General features: G+C 46.3%; 1 protein-coding gene across 4 annotated transcripts in view; it reads right to left on the reverse strand.

The window, feature by feature from the left end:
* Nucleotides 1-17,560, reverse strand: part of tbc1d24 (TBC1 domain family, member 24) — an 85,036-nt gene that overhangs the window by 20,229 nt on the left and 47,247 nt on the right. For all 4 annotated transcript variants that reach the window (XM_038820208.1, XM_038820209.1, XM_038820207.1 and 1 more), the window contains exon 2: nucleotides 802-1,843. In XM_038820208.1, coding sequence (XP_038676136.1) covers nucleotides 802-1,843 — 1,042 coding nt within the window. The remainder of the gene's footprint in view (nucleotides 1-801; nucleotides 1,844-17,560) is intronic.

Below are 17,560 nucleotides of genomic sequence, written 5' to 3' on the forward strand. Positions count from 1 at the left end.
GGTGCAGTAAGAGGGGGTGCGCAAGCCGCAGAGAGAGGGGTGCGCGAGGTGCAGAAAGAGGGCATGCGAGAGGCGCAGAGAGAGGGGTGCGCGAGGCGCAGAGAGAGGAGGTGCGCGAGGCGCAGAGAGAGGAGGTGCGCGAGGCGCAGAGAGAGGTGCGTGAGGTGCAGAGAAAGGGCGTGTGCGAGGTGCAGTAAGAGGGGGTGCGCAAGCCGCAGAGAGAGGGGTGCGCGAGGTGCAGAGAGAGTGCATGTGCAAGGCGCAGAAAGAGGGCGTGCGAGAGGCACAGAGAGAGGGGGTGCGCGAGGCGCAGAGAGAGGAGGTGCGCAAGCCGCAGAGAGAGGGGTGCGCGAGGTGCAGAGAGAGGGCGTGTGCTTCATGACAAACCTCTCAGATAACGTTTTTGAATAATGTCAATCTTTAGTAAGTGGCTACGCATAAAGGATGGATTTCCTTCCAGCTCCCATTCAAGCAAAATCAACTGAAAGAAAATTCTATCAAAACGTGATGGAGGACGGCAAAACCGGGTTTGATCCTGGCCCCGGGTCACTGCCCGTGTGCTGTTTGCATATTCTCCCCGTGTCTGCGTGGGTCTCACCCCCACAACCTAAAAAGATGAGCAGGGTAGGTGAATTGGCCACGCTAAATTGCCCCTTAATTGGGAAAAAAAGAATTGGGTACTCTAAATTATTTTTTTTTCAAATGTGATGGAGAAAACATTTAAGCAGAGGGCTAAGCATCCCAATTCTTAAAGATTCTAGGTTGAAATAATTTTAGTGCTGAATCACCAGAGTTAAATACCTCTTTTGATTTACTGTGATGCCTTTTTGCTTCAATGCTTTTTCATTGGCATCTCGGAGCAAACGTATCTCCTTCCTGGAGAACAGGCGGATAGAAAACGCTTTGTCCAACAACTTCTCAACTGGGATGTGCTCAGCGATGCTTTGGACGAAGTTCTGAATATCAGTTCGAATGTTGGCAGATTTTTCAGGCTGTCTGATTCTGATTTTTCGGAAGAACTTAAGGAGAGCTAGTGCTACCCTGTACAGTACCTTAAATCCTTCAACAAAGAATATATCCAATACTCTTGCTGCATAGTTAAAGGGTAGGTCTCCAAACATCCACCGCAGCCAATCAGAGTAAACCTCCAGCACATCCTCAGAAGCGCTCACTATCAGTTTGTGAGCACCTTGGCAGTATTTATTGGCTAGGTCTCCAAAGGTCATGCAGGAGGACTCGTAGGCCAGGAAGGTTTGGTCAATGAAATGTTTTGTACGGTCATTGCAGGCCAAGAGCCGACATACCTTCTCAAAGCAGTCTGCTTCATCTGCACTGTAGTGCAGCAGCAGTGCCACAATGGCCGGCAATACAGGGCAGAAAGAGATGTCTGGAAACTGATTGGAAATACACACCACAATCTTCCTAACTGCAACAGTTCCATTTGTGTTCAGACAATAGTTCGGCACAACACTGCCATCCACAAACTCCGGCAGCGGTAAGGTGGAGGGGCTCCTTTTCCCAGTGATTTTTCCAACAATATCCTTGTACACATCAGCATCAGGAGTCACGGTTCTGCAGGAGACTGCTTTGATAATTTGCTCATAGATTTTGCCTCTTAGAGAGTGGCTCTTTGCCCAGTAACCTTGTCTGGCATACTGCTTTAGCAAGTTGTCATCTATGATGGATGGGACCACAGGACTATCCTTCTCCAGGTCAGTCATCTTGCCCCAGTCCACAAACTGTCCACACTGTGTGTCAGACATAGCTGGTTGTTCGGTTTCAATTCTTGAGAGCTGGGGTGAGTAGGGTGGAATTTGATCTTCAAGGGGCAACCATGTTTTCACTGTTGGACAAAGGATATCAAAAATTAGCATTTTGCATCCATTATAACTTTAAGCATCTATAAGGATATCCATAAAGTTGAACTAAGGACTAATCATTGAATAGAGGAATATGGCTTGAATACTCAAATGAGAGGGATCAACATTCCCAATTCAAGAGGAAATCTAAGGAATAAAGGGATTAGGACATGGGCTGTCAGAGAAGGCAAGTGACAACATAAATCTGTACATGTAACAAATAAACTTCACTCTTTGCTATTTTTAAGTTGCTCTATATTTGAAAATGATTGGTGCTCTAGAATTGTATATTTCTTCCCTCTGCCTGACCTGTTCATGTACCTTTAAAAGGCAAGGTCTCCACAATACATAGTGCCCAAGAGAAAAAAAATGAATTTACATTGCACTTTTCACATCACAGGGTGAGGCCCCAGATTCCCATTCAGATGGATATAAAACATAGCAATATTGTGAAGAGTGGGAACGTCTTCTGCTGCCTCAGCCGACATTCCTTCTTTCAACACAGTAATTAACAGATATCCATTTGCTGTTAGTGTGACTTTGCCAGTCTCAAACTGCTGCCATGTTTGCCGAAGTAAAATTAGTTACTTTGGAACATTCCAAGGTGACATCAGATTCAATTTTCACAGCAGGCATTCCAGTAATATTGAAATGTAAAAGGCACATTCCGTGGGCAGCACGGTGGCACAGTAGTTAGCACTGCTGCCTCAAGGTGCCGTGCACCCGGGTTCCATCCTGGCCCCGGGTTACTGTCCGTGTGGAGTTTACACATTCTCCTCATGTTTGCGTGGGTCTCACCCCCACAACCCAAAGATGTGCAGGGTAGGTGGATTGACCACGCTAAATTGCCTCTTAATTGGAAATAAAGAATTGGGTACATTAAATAAATAAAAGGCACTTCCCCCAACACTATGAATGATAACGGAATGATGGTGCAGGTAAATTTATGGTATAAACACTATTTTCCCCTTAAATATTTTCCTTTAAAGTTTTTTTTGACCGTAAGACTTTTAATGCATTGAATTATCAGCACCAGTTTGCTCAGTCCATAGATTGATATACTACATTTAGAAAGCTGCTAACTGACTTCCGGTGACGACCGTGGAGTGAACGGTCACACATTTAGCAGCTCCCGCTCGGAGCGTTTTTTTAACCGCTTTTATCTGGATTTCTGTGGGAATTTTGTAACATAAGTGGATAAAAGCGAGAGGTGAAGAAGGCGACCCCAATTTTATGGAACTGCGCCCAAGAAACAATCATAAAAGAAGAAATCAAAAGTTGGTTGGAAGTGAAGTTCAGAGTTTGGTGGATGCAATGGCAGAGAAGCAAAGTTCGACCAACCAGCTCAATGGACGATGGATCAGTGGGTTAAATACTTGGACGAGAAGTTCGCCCGTCATCGTAAGGAGTGTGCGGAGGACCTGACCCGGGCGGTGGCCTCGATTAAGGAGTGGTCGACCGGGTGGAGGAGAAAGTGATGACCCAGGGACAGGCAATCCAAAAGTTGCAGGATCGGCAGAAATGGTTGTTGGAGAAGGTGGAGGACCTGGAGAATCATTCGTGCAGGCAGACCGGATCGTCGGGCTGCCAGAGGGATAGGAGGGATCGGATGCCGGTGCGTATGTGGGGAAGATGCTCGGGGAAGATGCGTTTGACAGGCCGTTGGAGGTGGACCAGGCTCACAGGGTGCCCAGGCGTAAGCCCCACGGTCGTGAGCCCCCGAGGGCGATGGTGGTGAGGCTGCATCGGTTCCTGGACAAGGAACGCATTATGAGGTGGGCCAGGCAGACAAAACGGTTCATGTGGGAAGAGGCAGAGATTCGGGTGCATCAAGACTTGGGAGCAGAGGGAGAGCTTTAATAAGTTTTAAGGTGGCCCTGTATAGAAAGGACATAAAATTCAGACTGCTCGACCCGGCCCGTCTTTGGGTAACCTACGAGAAGCGGGAACTGTATTTTGGCTCACCGGAATTAGTGACGGCCTTCATGAAAGACAATAATCTGGTAGAGGCATAATAACTTTAAAAACTAGAGGGCATGAGATTGAGGTGGTAGTAGCCATGGACGCGGAAAAGGCTTTCGACCGGGTGGAGTGGAGGGCCCAAATCTTATTGATTAAGCACTGCTGCCTCATGGTGCCAAGGACCCGGGTTCAATCCGGCCCCGGGTCACTGCCCACGTCTGCGTGGGTCTCACCCCCACAACCCAAAAAGATGTGCAGGGTAGGTGAATTGGCCACTCTAAACTGCCCTCAATTGAAAAAAATAAAAATAATTGGATACTCAAAATTTAAATAAAAAAACTCCTCCCACTTCCACTTTATCTCCTCCAGCGAGGCCCTCTCCCTCTCCATTAACTACCCATAGATATAGGAGATCCTATCCTTCCTCATCTCATCCTCAGAGCTATCAGAGCTATCTTTTCCAGCAAAAAAGTGGGAGTAACTGCGGAAACGTGGCCAGCTCCTTCCTCACAAAATTCCTAATCTGCAAGTGCCAGAACCCATTCTCCCCAGAAGCTGAAATTTCTCTACCAGTTCCCCTAATCCACAAACAAGTCCCTAAACCTCTCTACCCCCTCCCGTTCCCAAACCCTGTATGTCGAATCCAACCCCGCTGGAAGAAATCTATGATTTCTACAAATCAGCGCCCACAACGACATACTCTGCAGCTTAAAATGTTGCCTAAATGGATTCCAAACTCTTAATGAGGCAACCTCCACCGACTAGGGCATTTGAATGGCGAGAATGGAAACATAGCCATTACCAGAGCCCTCAGACCTGACCCTATACGTGAAGTTTCCGCCACCTGCCCCCAAACCAACCCTCCCTCCACAATCCATTTCTGAACCTTCTCCACATTCGCTGCCCAATAATAATTCATCAATGCCAAACCCCCTGACCGCCTGTCCCTCTGCAAAAAATGCTTTTCAAGGGCAGCAAGGTGGCGCAGTGGATAGCACTGCTGCCTCATGGCACCGAGGTCCCAGGTTTGATCCCAGCTCTCGGTCACTGCCCGTGTGGAGTTTGCACATTCTCCCGTGCTTGCGTGGGTCTCACCCCACAACCCAAAGATGTGCAGGGTAGGTGGATTGGCCACGCTAAAAATTGCCCCTTCATTGGAAAAAATGAATTGTGTACTCTAAATTTATGAAAAAAAGGCTTTTCAAAAACGAGGCACCTTCCCTGTCCATATACAAAGACCAAAATGATCGTTATTTACCCTCCGAAAAAAGATTGTGACAGGAAAATCAGAAGATTCTGGAAAATAGGTAAAAATTTCGGAAGGATCCTCATTTTCATGGTTTGAACAAACTGTGTCAACGATAGTGGGTGAACATCCCACCTCTTTAAATCCTCCTTCACCCCCTCTACCACGTTGACCACATTTAACTTGTGTAAAAGAGCTCCGCAATGCACCACCCCTATTCCCAGATACCGAAAACTCAACCTGACCAAGCGAAACAGTAACATCTCCAGGCCCACATTTACTTTGTATCCCAAAAAAGAGCCAAAATGTTGTCAGCATCTCCACAATCCTACTCATGCAAGAGATTGGGTCCATCGCATATAACAGCAAGCTGACCACATATAGGGACACATGATGTTCCCCCCCACGATTCCCCTCCACTCTGTTGATGCTCCAAGCACCATCGCCAATGCAAAATGCAACGGGGAAAGTAGATATTCCTGCCTTGTACACCAGTGTAAGCTTAAATACCTCAACTTGTTGCGTTAGTGCGAACAATATCCTTGGGGGCCCTGTACAATAACCTAATCCAGCCAATGAACTCTAAAAGTATAACTCGAAAAGATACTCCCATTACACCCGGTCGAACACCCTCTCCCCGTCCATTGGTATTATCACCTCGGTTTCCTGACCCGTCAAGGGCTTCATCCCCACATTCAATAATGTGAAAAGAATCCTAATGGGTTCCTCCAAGTCCCTACCTCGCACGCCTCCTGGACCCACCCAAGATGGTCTCCACCATCCCCCTCCGTCCAATGATTCCATAAAGAAACTTATGTTGGGGCAGCACGGTGGCGCAGTGAGTAGCACTGCAGTCTCACGGCGCCGAGGTCCCAGGTTCGATCCCGGCTCTGGGTCACTGTCCGTGTGGAGTTTGCACATTCTCCCCGTGTTTGCGTGGGTTTTGCTCCCACAACCCAAAATGATGTGCACGGTAGGTGGATTGGACATGCTAAATTGACCATTAATTGGAAAATATGAATTGGGTACTCAAAATTTAAAAAAAAAAGAAACTTATGTTGTCGGCAACCTACCCCCACCCCTTCCCCCATGTAAACAAAAAAAAACCCACTGCCCCAGGTTCGCTGTCCCAACCCACACGAAAAACAAGGAAAAGAGAAAAATCAATCTCCCTCCCCCCAAATAGCCAGCCTTAGCCTCCCCCCGCCCCATTTCACTTCCGTTAACCAGCTTTTCAACTAGCAGGGTGACCCCTACCTGAGGCCAAACACAAACTTTATTTACAATGCCCCCCTGCCCGACCCTTCTTCCCTCTCGTGCCCCAAACTCCTCCATACCCATGTCTCCCCCTCCCGCCCCCCCATACCCAAGTGTTTTAATACACCCAGTGCCTATACCCCCATTCACCACTTTGCCAGCCCCTCCCATGTCTTGATTATTTGGACAGTATGGCCTTCCCAGCTACATTCACAGGTTTCCTTTGCCCAACTCATCTGTTCCTTTTCCAAACATTGATGGAGCCATACGATAAACGCTCGTGGTGGCTCCCCATCTATTGGCCTCTTCCTCAACGACCGATGGGCCCGGTCTACTTCAGGAGGGCGGTCAAAGACCCCTTCCCCCACCAATTATTCAAACATCTTGGTCACATATTCTGTGGTTCGTGTCCCCTCAATGCCTTAGGGCAGCCCCACAATCCTCAAGTTCTGCCTCCTTGAGCAGTTCTTCAGATTATTGATCTTCACCTTCAGCTTATTTTGCCCCTATGACATCATTAACAACTCTGCCTGCTGGATCAATGCAACCTGCATCTCCAGTCACTTTTCCACCCTCTCCAGCGCAACCTGAATTGACTCTGCCACTCTCACCAAGTTGCAGTGAACGTTAGCCTTTGCTTTTTGAATTTGGCTGTTAGGAATTCGGCCAACTTCCCAGTCGACCACTATGTGGGCAACGATGCCACAGATTCCTCCGCAATCCTCCTCCTGCGTCACATGTGTCCTCCAGGTACGAAGAATGCCCCTTGGTATTCCAGGTACAAAGAATGCTCAACATACCCCATGCCTGGTAACTCTTCAACATCACCCACCGGTGGAGAAGTCCTAGTCCTTCAATATTACTACTTTTCCACCTGCACCACCCCCGTAAAACAGGCAAGAAGGGCCAAAAACAAACCAGTCCTCAGGCAGGAGCCACCAAAGGAAGTCGGTGTTTATTAATAAGGTGTTAGCGTCTATCCCGGAGCTGGATTCACATCAACTAATTTTGGGACTTCAATTGCGTTTCAGATTCTAGGCTGGATAGGTTAAGTCCCAAGTCCATAAGGAGCAGTGAAGGCAATATTGGTCTTTATAGAGCAGATTGGGGAGGCAGACCTGTGGAGATTTATGTACCCAAGGGATAAGGAGTTTTCTTTTTTCTCACACGTCAGTCGGCTCTACTCCTGGATTGACTTCTTTATGGGGGCAGTACCGTCTCTTCTTCCTGAGGTAAAGGGGGCGGGGTACTTAGCGATCGTTATCTCGGATCATGCTCCGCAATTTGTGGATCTAATGTTGGAGCAGGGCCCTGCTGCTCAGTGACCCCAATGGAGATCGGACACGGCATTGCTGGTGAACAACGATTCTATGGGGGTATATCCTCTGCCATTGGGGAGTACAATGAGTCCAATAGGAACAAGGTTTCTCCTTCCACGTTGTGAGAAGCTCTGAAGGCGGTGATTAGAGGCGCAAAAGGATAAATCTGGTAGAGTGGACAGGCAAAGTCTGATGGATTTCATTCACGAGGTGGACCACCAGTAGTCGATTGCACAGACACCAGAGCTGCTGGCGAGTAGGAAGAAACTGCAGACAGAGTTTGAGTTGCTCTCGACAGGCAAGGTAGTGAACCAGCTGTGGCGATCAAGGGGAACCTTCTACGGATATGGGGAGAAGGTTAGTCATCATTATAATTATCTTTTGGCGAACCATCGGAGATGCCAAGCTACCTCCCAGGAAATACAGCAGATAAGGGATTAGAGTAGCGGGTTGGTTTCATCTCATGGAAAGTTAATGTGGCGTTTGAGGCCTTTTATCGAGAGCTATACAAGTCAGAGCCTCCAGAGGAGAGACTGTCAATGATCCAGTTTTTGGACGGGGTGTCCTTCCCGGTAGTGGGGCAGGGAGAAGGGAGGAATTGGAGGTGAGAATGGGACCGAAAAAAGTTATAAGTATGTCAGATTAATGCAGTCAGGTCTGGATGTGTTCCTTATCAAATTTTATGAAATGTTTGCTGGTCAGTTGACCCCACTGTTGTTGGATATGTTCAGTGATTCCTTGGTCCGGGGAGTGTTGCCGGCCATGCTGAACAAAGAACAATACAGCACAGGAACAGGCCCTTTGGCCCTCCAAGCCTGCGCCGATCACGTGTCATATCTAGACCAACCGCCTGTATCCTTCTATACCCTGTCTGTTCATGTGCCTAAACAGATAAGTCTTACAGGTGGCTAACGTATCTGCCTCAACTACCTCACTTGGCAGTACATTACAGGCCACCACCACCCTCTGTGTAAAAAAACTTCCCCCGCAATTCTCCACTGAACCTATCCTCCCTCATCTTGAACTTGTGCCCCCTTGTAATTTTCAATTCCGCCCAGGGATAAAGCATCCAACTGTTCATCCTATCTATACTCTAATAATTTTATAAACTTCTGTTTTGTAAACTCGGCCTCCATCTTGTTACATTAGTTCTTGCCTAGTAACAAAGGCAGGACCCTCTCGGAGTGCTTTAATAGGTCCCCCAGATCAGTTTAAGGGACAGTTAATCACTCTTCTGAAGGTGTCAGGCATTGATTTCTCTGATCCTGAAAAAGGATAAGGATCTTATGCAGTGTGGATCATACCAACTCATTCTGTTGCTGAACTATGACGCTAAGCTATTGGCAAAGGTGTTGGCAATGCGTTTTGATCCCTGCCTTCCGGGGGTGATTTTGGAGGAGCAGACTGGTTTTGTTAAGAGCGGGCAGTTATCGACCAACATACGGAGATTGTTAAATGTCGTTCTGCCCCCCTCCCCAGTACCTAAGCCAGAGGTGATTATTTAAATAGACGCTGAAAAAGGGTTGAGTAGGGGTACCTATTTGAAATGATTTCCTTACTTTTAAAAAAAATTAATATTTAAAAAAAACCAGTACCCAATTATTTTTTTTACCAATTAAAGGGCAATTTAGTGTGGCCAATTCACCTACATTATACATCTTTTTGGGTTGTGGTGTTGAGACCCATGCATGCGGGGAGAGAATGTGCAAACTCCACATGGACAGTGACCCGGGGCCGGGATCGAACCCAGGTCTTTGATACCGTGAGGCAGCAGTGCTAACCATTGTGCCGTCCTGAAATTCTTGGAAGGTTTGGGAGCCACTGTTTCGAGTTTGGATGACTCTTTGTCAAAACACATCCAGTCATCCAGATTCGGAACATTAGCTCCTTCTCTCTCCACAGGTGCTGTCTGTCCTGCTGAGATTGTCCAGTATTTTCTGTATTTGTTTCCGATTCCAGCATCTGCAATAATTTGCTTTTATCTTGGAAGGTTTGGCTTTGGGTCAATATTTATATCATGGATTTGGCTCCTGTACAAGGGCCCCACCGCAAATGCACGTACAAACGACCCGAGTTCAGGCTACTTTCAATTAAAAAGGGATACAAGGCAGGTTTGTCCATTGTCTCCTCTCTTGTTGCCGTGGCACTAGAGCCTCTGGCCATGATGTTGAACTCGTCCACTGGGTGGAGGGGAATAGAGGGTGGGGGGGGGGGGGGGTGCATAGGGTGCCTTTATATGCTAATGATTGGCTTCTAAATATCACTGATCCACTCTCCAATGTAGGGGAGATATTGAAGCTGTGTTTTGGCTCTTTCTTGGGAATCCCACATTGCCCAGATTGGGCCTCGCTCCACAAATGCAACTTTGTTAGTCTGATGAATGGGATCAAGGTCGACTTGAAAATGTTCTCCCTTTGTCCTTTGCGGGCAGGGTGCGGACTGTGAAAATGCACATCCTCCCAAGATTTTTGTTTTTGTTTCAGTGTCTCCCAGACTTTCTCCCCAAATCATTCTTTTGTAGGGTCAATAAAATGGTCTCCTCCTTTATTTGGGAGGGCAAGACGGTGACACAGTAGTTAGCGCTGCTGCCTCATGCCAAGAATCTGGGCTTGATTCCGACCTCAGTTGACTGTGTGGAGTTTGCAGTCTCCCCACCTGCTTGGGTTTCCTTTGGGTGCTTCGGTTTCCTCCTACAATCCAAAGATTTGCAGGTTAGTTGGATTGGCCATGGTAAATTGCCCTCAGTGTCCAATGTTTAGGTGAGGTTAGGGGGTTTGCGCAGGCGACTGGGCCTAGGTAGGGTGCTCCTTCGGTGTGTTGGTGCAGACCCGATGGGCCGAATTTCTTTCTTCTGGTAGCACAGTAGGTAGCACTGTCGCTTCACAGCTCCAGGGTTCGATTCCTGGCTTGGCCACTGTCTGTGTGGAATCTGCACGTTCTCCCTGTGTCTGCGTGGGTTTCCTCCAGGTGCTCCAGTTTCCTCCCACAAGTCCTGAAAGATGTGCTGTTAGGTAATTTGGACACTCTGAATTCTCCCTCTGTATACCTGAACAGGCGCCGGAATGTAGCAACTAGGGGCTTTTCATAGTAACTTGTTACTGCAGTGTTAATGTAAGTCTACTCATAAAGATTATTATCATTAAGGATTCTATTCTAGGACCCCATGCACTCGTAGGACATTTCTACAGAGAGAAAGGGGTAGCTGGGGGGGGGGGGGGGTTGGTACTACCAAATGTTGAGAAGGTGTTGGGGTGGTTTAGGGATCCAGGTTCTTTATGGTAGCCAATGGAGCTGGGCTCGTGCAGAGGTTTGTCTCTGAGGGCCCTGGTCAATGCCCTGCTTCCTTTTGTCCCTGCAGGATTCACTACGAGCCCGGTAGTGTTAGCCACATTGAGGATTTGGAGGCAATTTAGGCAGCATGTTAGGCTGGGCTCCATGTCGATGTTGGCCCCTATTTGCAAGAACCATCTGTTTGTGCCATCTGGCTTGGAACCATTGTTCATGGTTGGGGGAGGGCGGATTGGAGAGATTTGGGGATATGTTTATTGAAGGGAGCTTCGCCGCTATGGAGTTGTTGTTCGAAAAGTTCCAGTTTCTGAAAACTAAGATATTTAGGCACTTGCAAGTTTGTGACTTTTTGTGTAATGAGATTCCTTTATTTCCCCGACAGTCACCCTCGCTCTTGGATAGAGTCTTGTCTATGGCCGAGTTGCGTGAGGGGAGGGTTTCAAATATCGATGGCCGGATCCTCATAGAATTTACAATGCAGAAGGAGGCCATTCCGCCCATCATCGAGTCTGCACGGAAAGAGCACCCTACTTAAGCCCATGCCTCCACCATATCCCCGCAACCTAGTAAAACCACCTAACCTTTTTGATACAAAGGGGAAATTTAGCATGGCCACTCCACCTAATCTGCACATCTTTGGACAGTGGGAAGAAACCGGAGCACCCGGAGGAAACCCACGCAGACACGGGGAGAAAGTGAAAACTCCAGACAGTCACCAGAGGCCGGATTTGAACCTGGGACCCTGGAGCTGTGAGGCAGCAGTGCTAACCACTGTGCATCATGCCACCCTGTCGACAGAGCAGGCTTCGGTGCAGGAAGTAAAGAGAAAGTGGGAGGGTATACTGGCCTGGTTTTCAATGGGATGGGGGAAATGGGGTGGAGTGAGGCTCTTCTCATGGTCAACTCCACCTCTGTGCTAGGCTCAGCTTGATCCAGTTCAAGGTGGTGTACAGGGCACACTTGGTCAGGGCGTGGATGAGTGGATACTTCTCGGGGATGGATGATAGATGTGATCATTGCGCTAGGGGACCGGTGAACCCTAGTGGCCTAACCCTAATGAACAGCACGGTAGCACAGTGGTTAGCACAGTTGTTTCATAGCTCCAGGGTTCCAGATTCCAGTCTGTGTAGAGTCTGCACTTTCTCCCCGTGTCTGCGTGGGTTTCCTCCGGGTGCTCTGGTTTCCTCCCAAAGTCCCGAAAGACGTGCAGGTTAGGTGAATTGGCCATGCTAAATTGCCCTTAGTGTCCAAAAAGGTTAGGTGGGGTTACTGGGTTACGGGGATAGGTTGGAAGTCTGGGTTTTAAGTGGGGTGCTCCTTCCAAGGGCTGGGGCAGACTTGATGGGCCGAATAGCCTCCTTCTGCACTGTAAATTCTGATTCTATGAACCATAAGCACAGGTTTTGGTCTTGCCCTAAACTTGTAAGCTTCTGCATCTCCTTTCTCAGCACAATGTCGGGGTGTCTGGGTATTCAGCTGCAGCAATAACTAGTAGTGGCTATTTTTTGGAGCATTGGACTTGCTGGTGCTAAAGGCAGGGGTGAAGGCGGACGATCTTGCCTCATTAATAGCCTGGAGGCGGGTTCTACTCAGGTGAAAGTTCCCTATACTAATGCCTCGGCCTGGCTGAGTGATCTGATAGAATGTTTGTATCTGGAGGAGGTTAAGGATACTATAAGGGGGCTGGTGGAAGGGTTCTACTTGAGGTGGCAGCCTTTCATCTCTCTTCTCAGGGAATTAGTCACCGTCAGTTACTGAGGCGGGTTGTTTTTTGTCAAGTTTTGGTTGTTTTTGGCAAAGTTTTGGTTGTATTTGGCGGGGTGGTTGTGGGTGATGTACTTTGCAAGGGTGTTTTGTTATATGTTATTGTTTTACCTTGTTATAATGAAAAATGTTTCTGAATAAAAATATTTAAAAAGAAAGCTGTTTATTACCCAGCATAAATCAGATAAATGTTTGGCTGGATTCCAACTGTGTTCCATTTGAACCAACATGTTTGTGTGGATTCAAGGATTGCCAAAATAAAGGGATGCAATGGTGTTGCAGCTGCAGAGTTATTTTCCAAGTTTTGAGTTGATGAGGTTACATCATCCTGAGTGTTTAAGAGTCAACACACAAGTGTGTACAGATCACAAAGGCTAGAACAACTGTCTTTATCCAGAGATCTTTAGTTCAGACAAAATACCTTCAAAGCATTATAAACAAACTAGTGTTAAACATTAAGCGCATTAACCTCTAGGTCACACCACCAAAGATGGTGATAACACATCTCCAAGTAGAAAAGCTATTTCAGTTTGGAACACATTAAAAAATAATCACTTGAACCCATCTCTTTTGCACCTCTACTTCTGTCGATTCGATGAATTTAAATTTCAAGGTTGTAAGTTTTGTGTGTTTGATTTTGGATCACAAAGTAATACAAAGTGTGTACTCAAAAATGCAAAACTGAATGAAAGCAGCTTATATTGTGTGCTCTGGGTGCGCAATGGGTTTGCTTTCTAGCAGCAAACACAAGCTTTCACTGTGGTACTCAAACACATGAAATAATTAGTCTTGGGAAAAGATGTTTCAAAATGCAAGTGTCTGTTTTGGTTTCTACTTTCTCCCAGGGTCTCCCCATCTCTGTAGAAGGAGCAGTCCATACTGAGTTCCACTCATGAGCACCCACCAGTATCAATCCAAGAGTCCTACATTTATTGTTGGCAGATTGATTGTGGAGGACAGTAATCTCATCTCAAAATGTGACTGCCCATTGTCCACCCACGCAGAGTTTTCAGGTTCTGCAACTGAATAGGAACCCAGGTTGAGCTCACTCCATACCTCAAGAATATTGAACTCCAGTGTGGTTCCCCTATGTGCTAGTATGGCTTTAGTGGAGGATTTCAGATACTGTAGTATCATTGGATGTTCATGCTGCAATACAGCGCTTCTGCTTAAACCTCAATTTATGTGCAGTGATATAACATGGTGCAATGACTGGCAGCATGCCACCAGAGGTAACACAGCAATAGTAATCAGATTTTCAACAACAAAATGGGTTAAGGTCATTAGCAGATGAAACTTTCAACCTAACTACACAGGGCAGCTTTGGGATTCTTGGTTGATAAATAATCTTCCACAGGAAGAACTTAATCAAAGGCTGCATGTATTGGGGTGCCCATTTTTCACTTGCACCAGGCCAAGAATGTGTATTTCTTGCAGAACGGTGTCAGTTGTGTAAGACTGCTTTTAATTTCCAAGCAATGCCAGCTGAGAGGCCTAGAATTACTTGTGTAAGAACTAGCATTGGTAATAGAATATAAATAGGAATCTCTTGATTGAAAAGTCAAATACACAACAACTGGGCCACAAAGTAAACTATATTACATTAAATGTTTGATATCCACTGTGTTCATTTTAATAATATTTTAAACTGAAGACACCGTAAACACAAAAAATGTAGCACGAGAGCTGGTGCACTCATTAGTTATTTGGATAGCTCTCGATCACTTGCCAATTCCACAGTTAAGTTCACAAGTCTTAAGCTCTGTAAACTTCAACTCATCCAAAACTCTGCATTATATTCTAGCCCCACACTAAATCCTACTCGCACATCACCACTGTTGTTGCCCAGGCCTCAAAACGCAAATTTTAAATTGTGTTTAAAATCCTGACCTCAAACATCCCACCTAACCTCCTCCAGCTCTTTGATCATCTTCTGAAATCCTGTGTTTCCTCTATTTCTTGTGCTTTCTTCTCCCATGTTTATAAAATAAATACATTGAAGTGATAGAAAACCCAAAAGCTTTCTATAGGTATGTCAGGAATAAAAGAATGACTAGGGTAAGAGTAGGGCCAGTCAAGGACAGTGGTGGGAAGTTGTGTGTGGAGGCGGAGGAGATAAGCGAGATACTAAATGAATACTTTTCGTCAGTATTCACTCAGGAAAAAGATAATGTTGTGGAGGAGAATGCTGAGACCCAGGCTATTAGAATAGATGGCATTGAGGTGCGTAGGGAAGAAGTGTTGGCAATTCTGGACAAGGTGAAAATAGATAAGTCCCCGGGGCCTGATGGGATTTATCCTAGGATTCTCTGGGAAGCCAGAGAAGAGATTGCAGAGCCTTTGGCTTTGATTTTTATGTCATCATTGGCTACAGGATTAGTGCCAGAGGACTGGAGGATAGCAAATGTGGTCCCTTTGTTCAAGAAGGGGTGTAGAGATAACCCCGGTAACTATAGGCCGGTGAGCCTAACGTCTGTTGTGGGTAAAGTCTTGGAGAGGATTATAAAAGATACGATTTATAATCATCTAGATAGGAATAATATGATTAGGGATAGTCAGCATGGTTTTGTGTAGGGTAGGTCATGCCTCACAAACCTTATCGAGTTCTTTGAGAAGGTGACTGAACAGGTAGACGAGGGTAGAGCAGTTGATGTGGTGTATATGGATTTCAGTAAAGCGTTTGATAAGGTTCCCCATGGTCGGCTATTGCAGAAAATACGGAGGCTGGGGATTGAGGGTGATTTAGAGATGTGGGTCAGAAATTGGCTAGTTGAAAGAAGACAGAGAGTGGTGGTTGATGGGAAATGTTCAGAATGGAGTTCAGTTACGAGTGGCGTACCACAAGGATCTGTTCTGGGGCCGTTGCTGTTTGTCATTTTTATAAATGACCTAGAGGAGGGCGCAGAAGGATGGGTGAGTAAATTTGCAGACGACACTAAAGTCGGTGGAGTTGTAGACAGTGCGGAAGGATGTTGCAGGTTACAGAGGGACATAGATAAGCTGCAGAGCTGGGCTGAGAGGTGGCAAATGGAGTTTAATGTGGAGAAGTGTGAGGTGATTCACTTTGGAAAGAATAACAGGAATGCGGAATATTTGGCTAATGGTAAAATTCTTGGTAGTGTGGATGAGCAGAGGGATCTCGGTGTCCATGTACATAAATGTACATAGATCCCTGAAAGTTGCCACCCAGGTTGAAAGGGTTGTGAAGAAGGCCTATGGTGTGTTGGCCTTTATTGGTAGAGGGATTGAGTTCCGGAGCCATGAGGTCATGTTGCAGTTGTACAAAACTCTTGTACGGCCGCATTTGGAGTATTGCGTACAGTTCTGGTCGCCTCATTATAGGAAGGACGTGGAAGCTTTGGAGCGGGTGCAGAGGAGATTTACCAGGATGTTGCCTGGTATGGAGGGAAAATCTTATGAGGAAAGGCTGATGGACGTGAGGTTGTTTTCGTTAGAGAGAAGAAGGTTAAGAGGTGACTTAATAGAGGCATACAAAATTATCAGAGGGTTAGATAGGGTGGACAGTGAGAACCTTCTCCCGCGGATGGAGGTGGCTAGCACGAGGGGACATAGCCTTAAATTGAGGGGTAATAGATACAGGACAGAGGTCAGAGGTGGGTTTTTTACGCAAAGAGTGGTGAGGCCGTGGAATGCCCTACCTGCAACAGTAGTGAACTCGCCAACATTGAGGGCATTTAAAAGTTTATTGGATAAGCATATGGATAATAATGGGATAGTGTAGGTTAAATGGCCTTTAGTTTTTGGACTTCCCATGTCGGTGCAACATTGAGGGCCGAAGGGCCTGTACTGCGCTGTATCGTTCTATGTTCTATGTTCTAATACCTAAGATGCCAACAAAAAGTTCCACGAAGTAGGTTGTTGAAGATGAGCAAGGTAGTGGACGAGGTATGCTAATTATGATCAGTTATTTATAGGGTTATTTAAAACCAGGCATCTTTGCAGCGTCAATGACAATGGAAGAAATTAAGTTTGATTTTAATAAAGGGAAGTTCAGAAAAGAACAGAAAGAATGTAAAAAGGGCAGTGGTTAGCACTGCGGCTTCATGCCACCAAGGACCCGGGTTCGATCCCGGCCCCGGGCCATTGTCCGTGTGGAGTTTGCACATTCTCCCCGTGTCTGTGTGTGTCTCACCCCCACAAGCCAAAGATGAGCAAGGTAGGTTGCTTGGCCATGATAAATCGTCCCTTAATTGGAAAAAAATTGGTTACTCTAATTTTTTTAAATGTACAAAATAATCAGAAAAGCAAAGACGAAGAGTTTGCACTTCATGGTGTTTGGAATGATCCATATGGCAGTTTGATGAGTACATGTTGTACATTTGGCACAACATACACAACAGATCTTTTGCAGCTCCAAACTCAATGGATTATGACCCAATTCAATAGGAACATGCAGTACCTCTCCTACTAAAAGCTGTGGTAGTCAACCCTACTGAGAGATAAAGAAAGAATGCTAACAAAGTTGCATTTGGGGAAGTTATACAATGGAATACATACCTAATCTGGGAATATCAACAGTCTGCAAGGACTGCAGAACAAAAAACACAACAGTGAAGTACAACGTAAATCACTAAAATGTTTGTCTGAGGGTGTCACTAGCAATGCTAGCAATTATTGCCCTTCTCTAATTGCCCTGAGAAAGTGGTATTGGGACATCTTGAAACACTGCAGCCTGTGTAGTGAATGTATTCCCATAGTGCTGTTAGGGAGCAAGTTCCAGGATTTTGACTGCGCGATGATCAAGGAATGGCTTCCGAGTGATGGAAGTTGCGGATGAGGGAGGTACTAACAGCAACGTTTTGGTACTTTACATTGTGAAAGTTGTTACATATTATATTTTATTT

The sequence above is a fragment of the Scyliorhinus canicula genome, chromosome 15 (assembly GCF_902713615.1).
Source record: "Scyliorhinus canicula chromosome 15, sScyCan1.1, whole genome shotgun sequence".
Classification (NCBI taxonomy): Eukaryota; Metazoa; Chordata; class Chondrichthyes; order Carcharhiniformes; family Scyliorhinidae; genus Scyliorhinus; species Scyliorhinus canicula.